The 21,567-nt window shown below is 39.6% G+C and overlaps 1 protein-coding gene across 2 annotated transcripts in view; it reads right to left on the bottom strand.

Moving 5' to 3' along the window:
* LOC150058436 (voltage-gated delayed rectifier potassium channel KCNH1) overlaps window positions 1–21,567 on the bottom strand; it is a 301,331-nt gene that overhangs the window by 252,033 nt on the left and 27,731 nt on the right. For both annotated transcript variants that reach the window (XM_090341256.1, XM_090341257.1), the window contains exons 3-5: window positions 19,187–19,293; window positions 7,853–7,981; window positions 853–971 (exon numbers count right to left, since the gene is read on the bottom strand). In XM_090341256.1, the coding sequence (XP_090197382.1) occupies window positions 853–971; window positions 7,853–7,981; window positions 19,187–19,293 (355 nt within the window). The remainder of the gene's footprint in view (window positions 1–852; window positions 972–7,852; window positions 7,982–19,186; window positions 19,294–21,567) is intronic.

Here is a 21,567-nt window from a genome sequence, read left to right as displayed (position 1 = left end):
CAAAGGGACAACTCATATTGCCACATTTGAGTAAGGTGAAGATTTGCTCCCACTCAGGTTCACGGAAGAAAGAAGAGCAGGCAGAACCACTGGCAGTTCATTATGATTTGCATGCATGAAGTTTGATTATACTCCTTGTCAAGGCTTCCCATCCTCTCTTATCCCAGCAAAAGGGAGAACATGAGTTTTCCATACTGTGAAAGTTATCAAAACAATAGTTTTAATGATATTAACCCAGAAAGAGGTTGTTGGCTATATATATATATATATATATATATATATATATATATATATATATATATATTCTAGGTGCACTCTAAATCTTACTTAGGGGCATTTCCCATGTGTCACAAATATCAACATATGCAAATGAATTTGTTGGCCTTTAGGCTATAGAATAAATGCAAAAATAAGAGTTAAAAGAACACCAAAACAAAATGTAACAATAATATCTTGTCCGTGATATTACAATTATTTTTCTTCCTATGTCTTTCCTATACCATTGTTCAAAGAACAAAAACTTTATTTTTTTAAGTAAAACCTTTATGAAGCACTTCTAGTTCCTTTCCTATGCCCTCGGAAACAGTTATCATGGAAGTTGGAATACAGCTTTCTCTAGTCTGCTTTTACACGAGTGACAATAAAAGGCTTAAAGGACTGAAATCACTTACCCTAAGTCCTACACTGTGGTTTGTTGCCCAGCCAAGACAAGGTTGCCTCCCCCACCCCGCCTCCCACTTTCAACAGGTCTTGATGGTCCCTTCCAAACCAGCACACTAGTTCTGTGCCATTTTCTCACCCCACCTACCTCCCAAGAAGTGAGCTTCGAGATTAACTACTTCCTGTCCTTACCTCTGCCAGGCGAGAGTGCTTGTGAACATTTTCACCCTTTTGCACGCTGGGAGCCAGCTGCTGCAGGACACCCCTGCTGCTTGTCAGTGCTCTGGTCAGACGAGCAAACTTCCCCCAGCCTGAAAGGTGTGGAAGAGCAGAAAAACACAGTCAACCACATCGTGAAAGAGCACAGATATTCACACCAGTCACACTGTGAGAATGTCCCAAATGTCCTACTGAGTCTCCTATGAATCACTCGCCACCCCTGCCAGCAAGGCTTGCTACTCAGAAAAGCTTGTTCACATACTCGAAATGATGTAGCAATTTATTTTTCCCAGGCACTTGCACTTCGTCAGGATGATAGCAAGGAGAAGTAGATAGAATGGGGCTTAGTACCTTCTTACACAATAGGGAAACTGAGACACAGAATACCTTGACAATGAGAAAAAGGTCTAGAATTCAGATTTCTCCTCTCTGACCCAAAGCTTCTCCACCAGTCAAAATGTTTCTCTGATTTGTTTGTGTGATTTAGGCTGGTCCCACTGTCTGATATGCAGAATGTGAACTAGTCCTGGGTTTGAAATGGACAAACTCATCAACCGGCTCTTCTATTTGTTGATCACCCCAAAACCAAGAGAGCAAGTGAACTCAACTCTGGCAGTTTGAGAATAGTCAGTAGCTGCCATTTATCTGCTTGGGGAAAAGAAACAGGAATAGTTGGTGCCAGGTTTTTTTCTGAGAACTTAAGAAGTCTGAATGATTTTACTATGCTGAGAAGCAAATAAACATCCATTCCAAAATGCAAAAACCCTATCTGCATCAAGGTAAAAACTATGGCAGCTGCCCCTAGTATCCCTGAAAGCCTGTGAGATTTCTCAAGAGCAAGAACCTCAAAATTCTGCACATGGATGTACAGCAAATACACTATTTTTATATGACAGCTAATGGCAGGACTGTGTAACTTTAAATTTAGTGCCTTGTAAAATAAATCTCATCTTCCACATCTTAGAGCTTCTTCCCAAAACAGACAGAATCCACAAGGAAACATGATTAAGGAGAGAGAATGGCCTGCTTTATGCACAACTTTTAAGATTCATAATCTGGATTGGTCAACATAGCAACAACACTAAGCCAGCTCCTTTTTTTTGTAGCCCACTCTTGAAGTATTGAGCTTTAACAAAAGCTAGTAGTACTTTCATCCGCCTTGAGCACATGAAGCAGAGATGGAGGACTGCTAGCGTCACTTTGAAAAGTGGTGCCCTGTGATTGGGCTGCGGGGGTTCCATCAATGTTAACAGGAGGTAACTCTGCAGGAGTCTTTGACATCTCCCCCAAATGGAGCATTTATAAATTACTCACTGGGGTGTGCTATGGAAATGTAGACTACAATATTTTTTTAAAAAATTTAAAAAAAAAAAAACCTCTTTCAGAGTCAGACTTTCCTCTCAGCTTAAAAAAATCCTGGGGCCTGAATTCTGTAAATCTCTTTAAAAAAAAAAAACAGAGGAATATATTTTGGAGGATCAAGTAAAAAATAGCTGACAAAGGCTCCACCCCTCACCCTAACATCACCATCACCATCCCAACCATCCGTCACCACGGCTGCCCTACAGAAGCTCAGGGTCAGATTCCCTAAAGCGAGCCCCTGAGAAGGACATGCAGAAAGCCTTGAGGATGGAGTCTAAACTACAGTGGGTAGCCAGGATGGAGGATGGAGGAGACTCCTGGGATGAAGTCCATCTGCTGAGGGAAGACGCAGTTAATCCAGCCCAAGAGGGAGACCATGTGGAGTACAAATGTGAAGACCAGCGAGGGCCCTGGCCCTCTGGAGCTGCCTTCTGGACACCTGGTGGCCCAGATGTGAAGCTACAGGATTTAGGGTTTGCCATGATGGGTTTCAATGTTGCTTTGGCCAGATCCTTCCCTTGTTCCTCTCCCATTCGAGTCTTGTAGAATGAGAGTGTGTGTACTATTATGTGTTGCAAGAACATAAATTGTGCACACAGGATGATCCCAGCCAGGAGTTTGCCCTGGGCCTCAGAGGAACCTTTAGACTTCAACTCTTGAACCATGTTAAAATTGTTAATTAATACTTTGGGGACACCTGAAAATGGATTGAATGCAGTCTTTGGTACCAGGGTGGAATGCTGCAGTTTGAATACAAAATGTCTCCCTGGGCTCATGTGTTGAATGCTTCATCCCTAGCCAGTGGCATTGTTTTGTGAGCTTGTAGAAACTGAGTATGTGTAGCCTTGCTGGAAGAAATGATCACTAGGGGCATGTCTTTGAAGGTTGTGCCTAGTGCTTGACTCTTTCCAGTTTTTCTCTGCTAGGAGATAGAGTCTTCACCATGATGTCCTACTCAAGCACTTGAGACAAGTAAAGATGAGCCAGCCCTTCCAAAATAATGAACCAAAAGAAATTCTTCCTCCCATAGTTTCCATAGCAATAATAGTAACTCAAATGCTGATTGTCCCTTGTTGTTGTTGCTGTTGTTATTGTTGATGTTGTTCATATTTGCTCACATTTCTGTTCACCCTCCAAGTATTCCCTAATGGAGAGTCGCTTTCCTTCCAGACATTTCTTTACATTCAGCACTTGACATGAAGTCAGCTACTCAAAAGACACTCAGAATTCTGTGTGTGTGTGTGTGTGTGTGTGTGTGTGTGTGTGTGTGTGTGTGTCCAATAGTAGTAAATGAAGAACAAATACTTTTTCCCCCTTTCATTGATTGCTCTATTTCTGTCTGGGCTTCCAAGACACATATAAGATAAACAGTCCATTTCACAAACTGTACTGTTTGGGTACATCCTTCTGTGCCTCCCTCTTTGGCAAGCATTTCTGCCACTGCTCCAAGGATATCCCGTTTGGAACTTTAACACTGAACTGAGCTCAGACAAAGAAACTCCTCTGAAAATGACTCCAGAAGATCAGAAAAGACAGAGTCTGGACTGGTTCTAAGATAGAGTCACAGATTCTCTTAACGCTGTTAATATCATGAAAACATTCAGCAGAAAGCAGGGGACACAGAGAGATGAACAGTGTGGACCACTGCCTAAGTGTCTGCAAGTCTCCTTCCCATAGTCTCTTCCCATGAGCGTGTATGCAAAAATCTAGAATGGCTTCTTTAAGTAACAATCACTAACTCATTACCCTTCCATCATCTTATGGGCAGAGAAATTAAATGTTTATATTGAGTGAATGAGGGAGGCTGAAACTTCTATCTGTGTCTTTCCCAAAAGGACCCCATAAATAGGCCACAGGAAGGTACATGAAAAGGGCCGGCAGTCATAATAGTTTGCCAAATACCTATCTTCAAATAATCTAAATTTTTGGTCCTTAAAAAAAATGTATGGAAACCTGAATTCCTTTTGTCAACTTAATTTGACTGTACTATGCAGAATTAATAACATGGATCTGTTTTTCTTTTTTATTAAAGAATTTATTAACATTGATTTTTACATCATATTTCAAATGACACATTTAACAAAGAAGTATTCAAGAAGGGAATCACTATATACTATCACTGGTACTTAAATTTTAGAACATAATTAAAATTAGGCTGAGGGTTTATATGTTATAGATACATATTAATCTATGTAATAAAACATTAAGTCTATAGAGTCATAGATTTTTATGTCTATGTAGTTGTGTTTATATTTCCAATACCATATCCATAGCATTGGGTACGCAAATATTGAGTCCTCATTCTAATGACATGGATCTTTAAAAATGAATTTTCTCCTTTAATATGAGATTACTTGGTGCAGTCAAAGAGGTAACAAGAAGAGGTGCATTCTTTCATGACTAAGAGGGAGGGGAAATTCTTAGTCTCGCATTCTAATTCTCTCCTATCCACTTGCCTAGGCTGCATTGCTCAGAATAGAGAATGTTGAGGTGAAACTCCTGCAGCCTACTTTCAATGAAGAAACAGCAAGAGACAAGGAATAAAGGAAACCTCTGGAGTACTATAGATCCTCATCTTACCCGCGAATTCTCACCTCTTAAAGAATAGCACCCCTTGCTCAATTTGTATGTGTGTCAGCACTGCCAGAGGGAAACCAGTGAGAAAGTGGATGTGAAGAGTTAAGAAATCAAGAGCCAAATAACTGACATAAAAAGGATTGTGAGAACTGATCAAACAGTAAAGGAAGGCTCCGGCAGCATTCCCAGAACCATCAATAGTCCACAAAGCTCTAGGTGGGGGAGTGATGTCACATATAAAAATTGGTCAACTCTTAATTATCCCCTGTCCCTGCCTCTTCATGAATTGTTCATGGGAAAATATTAGACACAAACTGGCTTTGCGCATTACTACCAGGCTCCACCTGCCCCAATCCCAAAATTAGGCACAACTCGATCAGAGAAGAATATTATTTTTAAAGACAATTTGAGCACAGTTGACTTAAAGAGCTAAATCTGGTGATAGCAAAACAGTCCTAGAGAATATGCCAAAGATCAATTATTTGGTAATTTCCTGGGGTTATAGAACATCCACTCTTCCATTTCATTTCAAAAGTGAGTTCTAAACAAGCCTGGGTCAGCAAGACTCTTAAGATACTTAATGCTGACAGAGGCACTGTACTGCAAATCCAGCTGGTTCAGCTAGAAATGAACCCCTAAGAGTACCTCCAAGAAGAGATGTCAAGCCAGAATAATCCAGCCATATGGCAGCACAGTTTCCATTCTAGATTCAGTCCTTGCAGCCAGAACTGAAGTTTATAATTTACAACTAACAAGGTCTGTGAACTATCATGTTCTTCCACCACTATTAGGAAATGTGACTTTGCCCTAAACAGACCACCAAATCAAAGTAGGCCAGGGGCAAGGTGACATGACAAGAGAGAAGAGCTATAAGGTATCTGCCATAGCTTTGGATAAGGACTGTCATATAAATTTATATCTTTGAGGAGACAGCAAACTTAGTCCACTAGTAGAATTCTTACATAGAGGGCCAAATTATATGTATGGAAGGATGTTCTAATTTCTTTTCTGGGGCTTGAACTCTGGGGCTGGGCACTGTCCCTGAGCTCGTCACCCTACTCCTGAAGTCACAGCACCACTTCTGGTTTTCTAGTGGATAATTAGAGATAAGAGTCTCATGGTCTTTAGTGCCCAGGCTGGCTTTGAATCTGGATCCTCAGATCTCACTCTTGTGAGTAGCTAGGATTACAGGCATGAGCCACCGTGCCTGGCTTCTAAATTTGTTTAATAAATGAAGCTACATGTTAGTCATATTACTTCATTGATAAAAGGAATTAATACTTTGCAAGAAGAATATCTTGGCTAAAGAGTCTGATAAATACAAGTGATAGAGACAGAGAGACGGGGGGAGAGAGAGAGAGATTACCAAAATTCTTATCTGCAATGATTCATCACAGAAGCAAATTAATGAACCTGAGAGAACCTCACTACATCACTCTATCTCTTCTTTCAGATTTCATGAGACTCAGTTGGAAACACTGGCATGGCAAATGAGGAACATTTTCCTCTCTCTTCTAAGAGAAAACTTGCAAACGAATAAGTCACAAAATACCCGACTACCTTAAAAATAATATTCACCAATAAGGAATTTCCCCCATGAATAACCAACATATGCAAACAGTAACAAACATTACTCATGAGTTTATTGTTCTAAACAAGGGGGCTCTTCTATATGATAAAATGATGACACTTGATAAATGAGTCACCTGTTTCACTGAGAAACTTTCAAATCAGACACAAATTTGCAAGCGAGACTTAGGATTCTGGAACACTAGTTAAGAAACTTTGCATGTGTGTAATCTTCAAAGTCTGCCTTTGCAGGATGAAACTGATTTATATTCAGCCATCAGACACTTGAAAAAAGAATAGAATCCAGGGGTTGGGGATTTAGCTCAGTGGAAGAGCCCTTGCCTGGCAAGTGCAAGGCCCTGAGTTTGGTCCTCAGCTCTGGGGGCGGAGGGGGGGAGGGAAACTATAAAAGAATAGGATGCACTGGTATACCCAACACCATGTTCCAAACTCTAAAAACCTAAGTCTCTAAATGTGCCAGGATTTAAAATACCTTCAAGGCCTTTGAAGACATCCACATAATGGTTTTTACATCTTCCTGTGATGCCCATTTAACAACCAAACTTGGTCACATCCTGAATATTACATACATTTTTAACTATCCCCTATACTCTCTTCTTTTCATCTCTCTGCTGAATCTCTGAAAAAAACCACAGGAGTGGTGTTTTGGATAGTTCTAGAAAATCAACCCCAAACCAGCTATCCCTGCCACATGAAACAGCTCCTAATCATGTGGTCATGAAGCTATGGAAGACAGATATGAAATAGGAATATGGAACTACTTGATCCCAAATCCCTAAATATATTATGTCCCAGGAAGCTGGACCCCCTCCTTCTGGGCTTATTGCAGAAATCCTGTCATCTCCTTTCCTGGATTTCCAAATGGTATTTAAACACTCCATGCATATGATATGTCTCCAAGCTGCAGTTATGGAGCTGATTAAATGACCCCCTGTAGAAATGTCACTCAAGACCCTGGCCTCAATAATTCCATGTCCACAATGAATTAACCACCCACAGACTTCATCAAGTTAACCCCAGATGTAGAGATGTGGTAACATGTACTATAACAATCTTGAAGTGATAGAACTCATCCAGCTCTAAGCCAGTTTGTATATGATAAGTCCAGTGAATATGGCCAGACCAGGCCCAATTTGGGTCACTAACATTTACCAGGTGGGAACATGAAAAGACTCTGACAAATACCGCATTTTCCCAACTGCTTTTCTCAATCCTTCATTAGAAAGGGTTAAATTTCAAAGGTCTACAGTAGACCAGATGCCTCAGATACCTCTCTTCCCTTAATATACTAAAAAATGGCACAATACTTTATCCAATACAAATTCAAGCTTAAATTTTGATCTTTGTGCAGATTGCCTTGGCAACCTTAAATTCTCTATAGCAAAAGCTACAGTCAAGGAAAATAAAGGTAAAAAATGCATTTGTACAAATCAGAATTACAAACCTTTGCATGAATCATCCTCAATTGGCTGCTTGAAAGCAGTTATGTCACTGAAAGTGCAAAGAAATAAAACCACTTTATCCTGTTCATTGCGAATTGGAGCAATTTTCACAAAGAACCACACAGGTGTCCCTGAAAGGAATATTAAAAGATTGGTCAGTAATTTGCATTCTCATTGGAGGGACTATGGAAACAAAAGCTTGGGGATGAATAGGTACCAACATTAATTCATTTTTTAAAATGGCCTCACCCCTTCAGGTGCCAATGTATTATACCATTAATTTCTTTCTCTTTCTGAAATAAAAACTTTTACAGTGAAAACTCAGTGGGGATTTTCTTCTGTTCAAATAATGTGGCAAGTTCTGAGCTCTTAACCTTCATAAGATAGGAAAGAGGTTTGAATTCCCATAAAAGAAATTTAAGTATGGCGATTTAAAGACTTACCTGAGACCCCATGGTAAATAGTAAAGAATTCAGGCACTGTCAACCATGGGGGAAAAAAAAGACCATGCAAGTTCAAGTTTCATACTCTGTCCATTGTTAAAGGGCCCCAAGGTAGAGAAGTCCATATCAGCAAGTCCATTGACTTTCCCATATGTTCAAATAAACATAAACCAGAAACTACCCTTCTATATCCTGAAATTAAAAGTGGCAAATGGAAAGACATCGAGGGATGTCCCAGGATTCACCTAGCAAAGCCTCCCCGGAAAAAGATTCCAAGTTGGGCTGTGATCCCATTCATGCCTTAGGAAGTTCAATGAATGTTTAACCTCATCCTTAGCGAAAGTAGAGGACAAACAAGGTCTTTCTAGGCAGTTCCCTCTTCCATACAAGGAGACAGGCAGCAAAACACATCTGATTGACTTCTCTATGGCTGAATTTCTCTTGCTTCATATAAAAAAGTAATTAAACATTTCTATCCATGGAGGACTTCACAGCAAGGAGGGCCTATTTATTTTGTGATATAAAATTAAATGAGACACAGAGCTGTAACATGTTAGTCCCTACGTAGTTTCTTATACCTCAGCTAATAAACAGCATCTAGCAGATAAGAACTTGATAACAATGTGATGATTTTTGCATATACTTCATAACCATTTTGAATAAAAATCCAGTAACTATTTCACCACGTGGCTAAGTATTAGACAGTTTCCTGTGTTCTAGGAACTGTGTTTGTCATATAAATTATAAGATATAGAACAGACAAGTCAATGAATTTTGGAGATAAGTTCCCAGAAGTCACCTGGGCCTCTTTCTCTACCCTACAGTTACAGCAAACTCTGGACAGACATCTCTGAAAAGCATTAGAATTAGCCGATCTACCTCGACAAGAACTAACTTACAGAATTAGACACACCATTTATTAACACATAAGTAGGAAACATCTTTAAAGTATGTTCAGACAACAAATAAATCAAATGGAAATTCTTCCTTCTTAAATCTTGATTATCGGTATGTACATCCAAAGTTAATTTTCATTGTCTTCTTAAATTCCCTTTGAATAATTTCAGCTGTCAGTTGCTAGATACTCTAAGAAAATCAACACATTATGTCACCCTAAGAAAAACATGTTTTAAAAAGCCATATAATGAGTGATTGTTGTCCTTAATGTACTATGTTATCTCTCATCTCTTTAGCTGTCCCTTGGTTATTCATATTGTTACAGTATATTGGATATATGCGTATTTGATTATTTGAAATTGGATAGGAAAGGGGGGAAAACAAGATGAGGGTGGGGGTGGGGGAGAGGGAAATGGGGACCAAGACATGAGAAAGGGTATCAATGTATGTGAAGTAATGCACCCTCCATCTGGCAAATGTAATGTAACCCTTCTATTAATTACAATAAAAAATATATGGAAAAAAAGAAAAACATGTTTTAAAAGAAAAACACAATCCACCATTTTAAAAAATCATACACAGCAAGTCATGATCTTTAAATTAACCAGTTTTGCGAAATCTGTATTGCTTTTCTTCCTCGTTCCTCCTCCTCAATTTCTGTAGTTTTTGCAAGCATTTTCAAGGAAACAACAAAAAACTCAAAACAAAACAACAAAAATCACAGCCATTGGGCCTGCCCCCTTACAGCTTTCTGACGTATCCTAGCTGGTAAGACATTAAAAAGGCTAAAAAATTTTGAAAATCTTTTCATTGTTGTTGTTCCAAAGAATCCTTTGTGTAGTTATTTTTCAAAGGAAACCCAGAAAATGCAGCTAATTTATCAAACAAGTAATAAATCAGGACCTTCTCTCATGATTTCCAATACCAGGAGTCTTATCTTGCTAGAGCCCTCACTCCCACCCTGCAGAGCAGAGCATCTGGGCCTGATGCCTGGGGACTTGTGCATCTGGGACTGTGCCATGTAATCTTTATATTCCAACTACTGGGTTGATGATGCTAACTCGCATCTCTGTCTCTGACATCGTGAAAGCCACGGTATTAGTCATATCGGGAGGCCTTTCTTTTGTTTCCACAGTTCGAACTCATAATTGAACTCTCCCCATTTTAACCAGCCAATCTGTTTGAACTTGATACTTCTCTCCACCAAACTGAAGCCACTGCCCTCTCTGGAGATGTTTTTTAATCAAACACTCTGATCATTCTCTTTCTATACTTAAATATGTGTTATGTACCAAAAAGTTCATATCGTTGGCATATATTGCCTTCGAGTTCATCTTGGGCTGACCATGAGGGCTTGTTGATGGAAGAAACTTCCTTTTCCCTGATCTAGTATTTTCTTCTGGAAGAACATCTTTTAATGCAACACTCTAAGGCTTTTTTCCTTAAGTTTATAGTTTAGGAGCCCAGAACTGGACATCTTCTTTGTTCTACCCACTCCTCCATTCTATAAGGATTAGGAGGGAAAGCTTAGGGCAGGAGTGATGGCTGGTGGAAGGGGAGCCTGCAGCTCTCCAATGCAACTCTTACAAGATAGATGAATCTATCTATCTTGAGGAGGATTCATTTCCAGAGACATATTCTCGACAAATTTACACAACTCTACAGGACCAGTGTCATTCATCATATGTAGGGATACTTTAACCTCTATTATCCTGTTTCCTATGCTTCGGTTCGTTGTGATTATGGACAAGAAGGAAAGTGCTATGCATTGCCCTCCTCAAATCTTAACTGAGAATTATTTCCTTAAGTAGATCATGATCCATTCCAGAGCAGAGACCCATTCTACTTTCTCTGTCTCAAGCATCCTGTGCAGCTAGCCCAATGGTGCCTAATGTAGTTATATGCAGAATGTCACATGAGGCCATCTCATCAGGCCACTCCAGGAAGCACCACCATGGAATGTTCAACGACTTTGATGGGTTGGCCCTTAGAGATACTTGCTGTGTTTCGCAGACAGACATCTGGGTCCAGTGTCATTATCCCCAATCACCCTCACCCAAATTGTGTGGTAACACAAGTAGAATGACTTCAATATTCTGAAACTCTTCCAGAAGAGAACATGAGTGTCACCTGGGTGGCACAGGTCAATAATTACAAACTTTCCTCTTAAAAGTGGAGTATTTTTATCCCAATTTCAATATATGAAACAGTTGCCTCAAGTGAAAGTGAACTGCCTAGAGCCCAGATATCCACCCATCTACTTTCTCTCCCACCTCCTCTAGATGCCCTAAGGACACCCAGAAACCATCCTCAGCTGACAATGACTTTGTGTCAGTGGAGACTGGATAGGTGGCCCTCAGAGGTCCCTCTCAACCCAGACTCTGCAGCATGTCTATCCCATCAAAATGCACAAACAGTACACACTCATTCACACACAAATGGAAAACCAAAAAGATCAAGCAAAAGTTCTGCCTTTACACACAGCATCCACTATGGAAAGACAGAAAAGCCAGCACCTGATGTACTATTTCTACAAAAATAACAAGAGTCAGTAGTAAAGCCTCTATTTAAGGAAGATCAATATACAAATCCAGGAAGCACCCAGCATCTAATAACACTACCAATGGCAGATGCTGAGGCGGTTGCTGGGGAAAGGCTTTTGCCAGGCTAAGGATGCTGAAAGGGAAGGAAATACCAGGTCAGTCACCTCTTCCTAGTCACTCAGATTCTCATCTCTAAGATAACTCCCTTAGGGAATATAATAATGAACCCTACAACCTAACCTGGCTTTGGCATTCCTCAGTCCTGACGTCCTGATAACAGGGTACAAGGCTCAGAAATATGAAAGAATTGTGAGCATCTATCAATCATTCTCCTACCCCAGGCTTCCTCTCTATAATAGGCCTCTATAATAGCATTGAGGCCACATTCAATAGCAACAGAATCAACCAAGCCACAGTGCTTGGCTCTTGGGAAGGATGCATACTGCCAAGCCACTGTGAGTGGTTCAGAAACTAGACTTGAAAGGAACAGACCGGTCAACCTAGGGTCAATTTTAATAAGAAAAGATGACAAATACAGATAGACAAAGATAATACCAGGAAGCGGTAATGGCCATCGGACATTAGAACATCCGAACTGACATCCCAGCGCCCAGGATAAAGCTCTTTCCCTTCATTTGCTGTGTGGCTTGGCTTGGCTTGAGGGACTGCAATAGTGATCTCTCATTTCTAAAATACAGATAATAGATTTAAGGTTAAGTACAAATATACACATTGTACTGTAAGTTTTTAATACTACTTATTTTCTTTATTCATTTTATTGTTATTTTTTTTCTTATGAAGGTCCTAGGGCTTGAATTCAGGGCAAGAGCATTGTTCTTGGGCTATTTTGTTTGAGGCTATCTATCACTTGCACTATAACTCCATTTCCAGCATTTTTGGTAGTTAATTGGAGATGAGAGTCTCAAGAACTTTCCTGTCCAGGCTGGCTTTGAACTGTGACCCTCAGATCTCAGCCTTCTGAGTAGTATAAGTCACCATTGTTCAGCCATTTTAAATTCTTCATCTATGATATCAAAAAGCCCCTTTCTGGATGGGTTGGGAGGAATGGGTGAGACACTAGTCCAGATGCATTATAGTCAGAAACTGCGTTGTTAAATGGCAACTCTTTTGTATACTATTTAAAGACTAATAAGAATAAGAATAATAGATTCTCACAAACTGACATGTTGAATTGATACCTTTTTGTACAACTATTTCAAGATATTTTTTAAAGTAATAAGAAAAAATACACCTCCTCACCCTTCTTACCTCGTGGAGTAGTTTGAATTACTTACAGAGGAATATATCTCAAAGTATTTACTGAGACTTTGCTTTATCTGAGGAGAAAGAGCCCATCTAAATCATATCAAACGAAATGCAAGAAAAATCAATGCTTAGGTTTCAATGTAGTTAAAGGGCATAAAACAAAACCTAAATAAAGGGAAATAATTGCACTGGGTGTAGATGAGAAAACTCAATTTTGTAGGAAGCAAAACCTCCCCATTTTATAGATCTAATGCAACTTCAGTCAGATACTTCATTGTGCTTTTGGGGGTTTTCCCCAGGGTTTGTTGGACTCAAAATCAATTCAAATAGAAAAATAAAGGTATTACAAGAGCCAAGAAATTTTGGGGGAATCAATAACGGCAGCATGTATCTACTGACATAATTTAGAGTCATTGGTACTATTCTCCAAACAAGCAACAATGATAGTGACAGTAATCACTTATTGACCATTCACAACGGATCCAGGCCCTGACATGCTAAGATCTACTTCTCACAAATCTACAAGTAGAAGAGCTACAGTGATATCAACTCCCTTGTTAATACCAGGAACCCAAGTGAACAAGTAACTGAATCAAATTCAAAAGGAATTCCAGACAGAAACAAACCCATCCATGTGTGGGAATTTGGCCTGTGAAAGACAAAGGATTTCAAACCAGAAAAGAAGAGCCAGGTTATTTAGCAAATCATTCTAAATAAGCAACTGGATGATAAATTGGAACCCAAATTTTACATATTTAATTTATAATTCACTGATTTAATTAAAGTGCTTCCTGAGTATACTATAAAGTTCAAGACCATAAAGGAAAATACTGACAGGAAAAAAATGTCATTCCTATATGATTTTTAAGTCCTTTAAAAGATAAAAGGAGCTACAGATGCAGCTGATTGATACAGTACTTGTCTAGCATATTCAAGGATTGGGTCCTCAATAACACCAAATAAACAGATCTACATAAATAAAGAGAAAAAATAAATTGTCTTTACTACGTGCATGATTTAGGATTAATATCTATCACATAATTGAGCAGTTCCTTCCATGGAGGGGGGAGAAATATAAAAGAAAGCCATTTATAAATAGGAAAAATATTATTGTTTACCTCCTAGATTTATCTTCACTACTAGACCGCCTATATCTCAGAGGCTCAGAGGATCTGGCCCAGGGCTAAGCCTACCACAGGTAATCAATGAACTCTTGGCCTGCAGCTTTGCCCATAAGTACTAGCTCAGCAGAACAACCAGAAGATGGTGTTCCTGGGCTTTTCAAACTGGAAAGCTGATCCAGTGTTCCCAAAGGCTGGGCTAGCAGCCACACCACAAATTATGTAGAGTCACATGCAAGGGAGTATTGGTCAGAGGGTGTACTACTTTTACTCAAGGCTGAAACGTCTAGATTTTCTTATGTGAAAGCTGAAAATTCTATGGACTAACACAGAGTGGTCAAGCATATCGTGACTGAACTGGCTCATTATTGTTAGCTACCACTGATGTAAGAAAACTATATAGCCTACTATAGGTAACTAATATTATAAAATGCATCAAAACTCTCCTACAGAAACACCAAAAGATAGATACCTTTCAAATAATCCATCACTGAAGTTATGAAATAATATATCCTATACACATTCCTAACCATACCACTGAAGCTTTCTGCTAATAACTCCTAAGTCCCCAAAAGATAAGACACGCATTAATGCTTATTAATCCTTGCATATATTAAAGAATGCCCTTGCAAAACCTAAAGAATGAGAACTGGAGAAAAAACCAAAACAATGTTTTAGAATATCAATTCAAACAAAATAACTAAAACTAAGTAACATACATGATCTTAAATCTGAACAATTAACATTAAGAGAGGTCATTTTAAGTGGATAAGAAAGACAAAGATAATTTAATCTGATGAGCACTAAAAACTTTTTAAACAAAGAAACTGTTAGCAGATTCTTTAACTTTGCCCTTCCCAATCTCTCCAGCCTCATGTGTTTATGTGTTTATTTAGGCTGTGAATTTTGATGGAATACTTCATAAATATCAGGCAGTGCATTGAGTCCAAGGGATACAGCTGTGAAAGGCTCACACCTTGTAGGCATGGAAGCCAATCTTCCCTGGACTGCTTCCTGTCCTGGCTACTCAGGAGTGTGATATGGAGCACTTGGGAACAAAACTTCAGACTCTGCCCCAGAGTCACCTGATAGATTCATGTGTTGCTATTCACAAGTGAACATCACAGTCTCAAAAGCATTGCCGTGTGTCTCATGAGTCTTCAGTGCCCTCTCTCTTCTACTGACCTTTATACATGCACCTCATCATCCAGGGATACTCTTTGCCTAGGAATTCACAGACAACACTATATTAATGCATAGCTCTATTTAAAACACACAGGCACAATTTCCTTTACTTTAAGCCTTATACTTCCTCATAAACTATAATGTTTATGTTTTAAAGGGACAGGAGTAATGTCTCACCTACTGACCTTGTCTGTTTGCCTAGCTAATTAGTATGCTTTGGGGTTGAGAAAGGATATTTTTTCTTTTCTTTTATTGCCAGAATAATGTATACAGGGGTTACAGTTATGTTCGTCAGGTGGTGGGTACATTATTTCTGAAACCTTGATGCCTCTTCTCATGTTTTTGTTCCCCTTTCCCTCCCTCCTACCCCTCCCAGCTGTGAGCAAGGATATTTTTAGGGCACTTACCCAGGGAAGGGAAGAACACTAGAGAAAATGACTCCTCTGGTTCCAATACATGTTTAAAAATACTTATCGCAATGATGGACATGTATCTTGAAAGGAATGTATGGAAAAATCCATCCATTTTTTAATCAATGCTTAGACATCAAAGATCCCAGTTTGGTGAGCAGGCCAACCTTAAAATCTCTGGTCCCAATTGAACAGTCTAATAGGAAGAATTAAGAAGTATGCCAAGTGCCAGACCAAAGAGGATCACTGAGCCTAGGGTAAATTTGAGTTAAACTCCCTCCCCAACCTACTTTTTCACCATAAATACCTGTGATGTTAGAGCCATTATTACCCTGTCATCAGATGTGCCTGCACTTGTGTTCTTGGTTGTATCCTATCTTCCATCTTTCTATCTTGCCTTTGCTTTGCTTTATTAGTAACTTTCTTGGTCTCTACCTCTATGTGTTCTAAAATTCCTTTTCTTCAGTAACATCACAAATTCAGTACCCAAGGGCCAGGCAGAAGCCTCTTCCCTTTAAGAGACCTCTACCCTGAAGCATTACTGATCGGGTAACAATGTCACCATCAAGGTACTTACAGCTGTGTACTATGGATGCTGGGCTGCAAGTGTTGTAAGAGCAGACATTGCATGTGTCTTTTTATACCTCTATTCCTGGCAATAAGCCTATTGTTTTATATAGCTGATCAACAAAAACCGCCAATGCAATTGTATAATTCCAAGGCTTTTCAAATAATGTAAAGTTTCTGTATTTTTCAGGAGAGGATGAGAGATTAGAAGGAGGGTGACAGGTAACGATCAGCTTTCTAAGAAGCTGGATTTCATTTCCTGGATTTCATGCCTCATATTTTATGTACAAAGTTATCTCATAGCTCGCCTCTGCTGGTCCATTGGACCATCTGTGTAAACTATGAAGAGATGTTCCTTCCTAGCATAGATGCAATTTAAGACCTGCATACATGGAAGGTTTAGCAAGAAAACCACCAACTGCTTTGCACATGGCCTACGCTATGTGTTGAGCATGTCTTGTGTCCACATTTAGACTAACAAAAATGGCCACACTGTATATAAAACCTTGACTCAATATGAGATCCAATGAGGAATTTGATTTTCAGCCATAGCTACCTCACAGAGCGTACAGAATCAGGACCTAGGAACTGTCCCTGAGCTTTGCCCAAGGGTAGCACTGTACCACCTGACCCACAGCATCGTGGTGTTAACTGACTGTTCCTGCCTGGGCTGACTTCAAACTGAAATCCTCAGATCTCAGCCTTCTGAGAAACTAGGATTACGTGTATGTACCACTGCTGCTCAGAAAGAATGCAAAAGTATCAAATTATACCCCACATAAAGTTTTCTTTCTAAAGTTAAAGACTAAGGTAGGGGCCAGGAATTTGGCCTAGTGTTAGAGTGCTTCCCTAGCATGCATGAAGACCCAGGTTCGATTCTTCAGTACCACATACATACAAAAAGCCAGAAATGATGCTATGGATCAAGTGGTAGAGCTCTAGCCCTGAGAAAGCCCAAGGACGGGCTCTGAGTTCAATCCAGGACAGGCAAAAAAAAAAAAAAAAAAAACTAAGGTTAAGGGCCATGTGCAAATGAAATTACTCTTGGAAAGATTTAACATCCATCACAAATGACAGCACTCTGCTAGGTTGACATATGATGCTGGAGACTTCCATTAGTCCCTCCGAAACACCACTACAACCACCACAGAGGGGATGGATGCTGGTTGTACAGCCCATAGATTGAACTAGTTGGTTTCCACGGATAGTTGTCTTCTTAAAATACTGAGCTTCCAATGCCAGAATCATTTCCAGTACATGACCTACATAGTTCAGAGACAGTTGGAAACCAGTTAAGTCTTCTCTACCATTTCCTACTTCCTCTAGGACACATGCCCACTAGAGAAAATGGTAAAGGGAAATTACTATTCAAATTATGTTTGATGCCTTTTGTTACAAATGAGTATAATTAAATTTGGGCAAGTTCAATGCACAGTCTAGTGAGACTTAGAAGTAAAATATAAATACAAGGCATTCTTGTTTGTTTGTGTTCAGGGTCCAGGGGCTTGAACTCAGGGCCTGGGTACTGTCCCTGGGCTTCTTTTTGCTCAAGGCTAGTGCTCTACCACTGAGCCACAGATCTATTTTCGGTTTTTTCTGACCAGTTCGTTAGGCATATGAGGCTCATAGACTTTACTGCCTGGATTGGCTTCAAACCACAGTCCTCAGATCACAACCTCTTGAGTAGTTAGGAGACAGAAATGAACCACTGTCACCTGACTGCAAGACATTCCTTATGTGAGACACCTACCCCAATAGTATTCTGTGGCATGAGGAAAGTCACATTGTTCAGTACATAAAGTTACCCATGTGGAAAACCATTCACTCCCTCTGTTAACTCAGGGCATGTGTGCCCATGCCTTCCCCATGAAAAATCCCATTGTGCACAGGCTGCTGGAAAGAGCTGTTGCTTGGTACTGGGTTCCCCCATGGTAAAAGAACCACTATGGACTCCCTCCCGGTCTTTTACCTCATTACTCCAATAGCTAAGAGTAGGGCAGGGAAAGATCTGTTGCTTGGGTAAGTACATTCAAGCAAGGCAAAACCTACATACACACACTGTCCCCTTGGACTTGATGACAGCTAAAACTCATCTCTCACAAAACAAGCCACCAGATAAATGGTCCTCTCAGATGCCTGCTCCAACACTTCAGACAGGGGGAAAAGGGGAGATAAAAGCAGCATATACCCTTTGCTTTCCAGAGCAAAACATCACTCAAATCTGAATGCCATCAAATAAACACTTTCCAGATGCTATCTGGACCACTCTGGAAATATTCTACTGAATCAATAGCTTACCAGTCAGCCCTATATAAAAAGAATTGGATTTATTTTTGCAAAAAAATAGTATTTTTAAAGCAGAAATAAAGTACTGTTCAATACTCTTAGAATCTTTCTAGTCCCACATGGTTCCTTTCCATGTTTATTGGTTTAGCTATCTCCAACGAGAAGCACATTTTATACCTGAGTATGACTATTGACCTAAAAATCTCATTGACATTCTTGGTGGAAGTCATTATAACCAAAACAAACACAAGCTGACAATGCATTGCTATCAAGAGTATCTTCTGAGGCCATTAGGACAACATTTATCACAAACTCTTAATTAAGCTACTAGGGGTGTTACTTACTATATAAGGGGCTATGGATGATAAATAAAAAGATGGAATAGACATAGCTTTTTCCCCACCTCTTCCCTCCCCCGGGAAGAAGTCATAAGTAAACCAATGAGAAAGCAATAACTCTGACAACAGATCAAGTCCTAATTGTTTAGTGACAATCAGCTAACTACATTTCATTGATGAGAGGGCAATAAACACAAGACAGCAAAAGAAGTGGGAGAGATATTCCACTATTCCAAATACATAAAAGTATGGCTGAGAATGGTTTTAATGGAATACTCACTGTTCTTCTTGTACATCAAAATTTCAAAAGAATTCATCTCATAATTCTCAAAGGTTTGCCGCACTTTTTCAATTGTATCTTTATCAGTCAGCTCACCATACATAAAACTGCAAATCAACCAAAGACTTCAAGTTAGCAAATCAACAGGAATTTATTATTCTATAAGCAGTTGTTAAATATTGGTCCTACTCAATATCCAGCATGGTGATATGTACTGTAGAACACACACACACACACACACACACACACACACACACACACACACGCACGCACGCACGCATAAGCCCAGTAAAAACATGTATTGATCAACAAGACTTACTGATTTAACTATGAAAAAGATTCTATCCTTGCCCTCCAAAAATATGTCTAGTAAGAAACATACACTAAAAAGTACTAGTAATTAACATGACTAATGCTACAGAATAGCACTCATAGCACAGGCACAGAACACTCTGTGGGCCTGAGAAGGATTCCTCAAAGTAAGAACAAAGGCAATCTAAAAAGCAGGGGGCCAAGTGTCCGTGGCTCATGTCTACAAACCCTAGCTATGATGTAAAGATCACAGTTTTGCAGCCAGCCCAGGCAAGACAGTCTGTGAGACTTTTATCTCCACCAAATGCTGCAAGTAGAGCTATAGCTCAAGTGGTACAGTACTAGCCTTGAGCAAAATATCTTAGAGACAGCACCCAGACCCTGAGTTCAAGCATCAGGATGGGCACAAAAAAAAAAAAAAACAGAACAAAGGAGAATTAGCTGAGAAAAGGAAGAAACAAATCCCAAACAGAAGATGAGCATGGGTCCAAGCACAGAAGCAAGTCTGATTAATTCCACAGCCTGCATATAAATCAGTTCAGTATGACTAGAAGGGAAATTTTGCAATCAATACATAAAGAAGTAGGCAGGGGCTGATGGAGACGATGTATTACACACCACGTAAGATAATCTCAACTGTCGTATCAAAGCAACTGGAAGACATGAGAAGGTTTTAAAACAAAGGAGAAATATAAGCAGATTCCATTTTAGAAACACATCTCCGGGAGAGTTCTAGGGAAGATGGCTAAGTAAATTCACATCACAGATTTGTCCTCTTCTATTTTCTAACAAAATGAGAAGGAAATGGGAAGGAATGAAGGGCACAAAAATTCATCAACGATATGTGGTATATATGTTTATTTGAAATGGATGAGGGGAGGAGGTGGGGGAGGAGGAGGGAAATGGGGACAAAAACATGAGAAGGGATAGCAATGATTGTGAAGTAATACACCTTCTATCTGGTGAATATAATGTAACCCTTCTAGTAATTACAATAAAAAAGAAAAAATCATCAAAGAAAGAACAATTTGATGTTCTAAACACTGAGACATAACTAAAGAAATAGATATTCATGGGCCGGGAGTTTGGCCTAGTGGTAGAGTGCTTGCCTAGCATGCACGAAGACCCGAGTTCTATTCCTTAGTACCACATACTTAGAAAAAGCCAGAAATGGTGCTGAGGCTCAAGTGGTAGAGCTCTAGCCTTGAGAAAGTCCAAGGACAGTGCTCAGGCCCTGAGCTTATGCCCAGGACTGGCAAAAAAAAAGAAATAGACATTCATTTACTATCTTCACATTTCTTTTTCCTGTCCCATCCTGTCAAGAAAACTTAGAGAATAAAATCATGTATTTTATAATGAATCTATCTCCACACTGCTCAAGTTTACAGAAAAATAGTCTAAGGAAGGAAATATGCAATATGTTTGTAAAAAGAGAGCCAGAATAAAGCTCAGGATTTTTTTTGAGCTACATCTACTAACTATGATTCTAACAAAGGCAGGAAAACTAGGACTGTCCATTTTTCTTGGGTCCTACACTGACTATGACCTGAAGGATTAGAGTTTGTCCTGGGGAAAGGAATAGATCCTCCACTAAGAATAAATCATGGCACTAGACACTGCCTTGTAGCTTTTTTTTTTGCTCAGTATGAACTTCAAGAGCAAAAAGCTATCTCTCAATGGAGCGGGAAAGTCCAGTTCCCTGACCTCTACCCATGGGCCTTAAGCACACCTTGACCACCGGAGCCCCTTAGGCAAGAAAGGGCTTCAGGAATCACTCTTCAAGCCTGAGGTATTACAGAAACAGGAACATCTGTGTACATCAGAGGCTCAGTTTATCTTAACTCATGGACATTCATAGCTACAAAGAACCTCAGAGCTTCTTAATCCCATTTCCTGACCTAAAGTTGAATCAAGTCAAGCACTATACTGTGCTTGATACTGGAATACCTTGGGCTCACTAGAGCTTTCAAAATCCAGCACCTTATTTAAAAAATCCCTAGTTGTTGACTTTATGAGTGTATCTTTTTTATGACTTTTGTGACTTTGTGTCTTTTGTTATTTTATGGCCT

Source organism: Megascapheus bottae, chromosome 10, assembly GCF_031878675.1.
Source record: "Megascapheus bottae isolate mThoBot1 chromosome 10, mThoBot2.hap1, whole genome shotgun sequence".
Lineage (NCBI taxonomy): Eukaryota > Metazoa > Chordata > Mammalia > Rodentia > Geomyidae > Megascapheus > Megascapheus bottae.
This window is presented reverse-complemented; position numbering and strand designations above follow the sequence as displayed.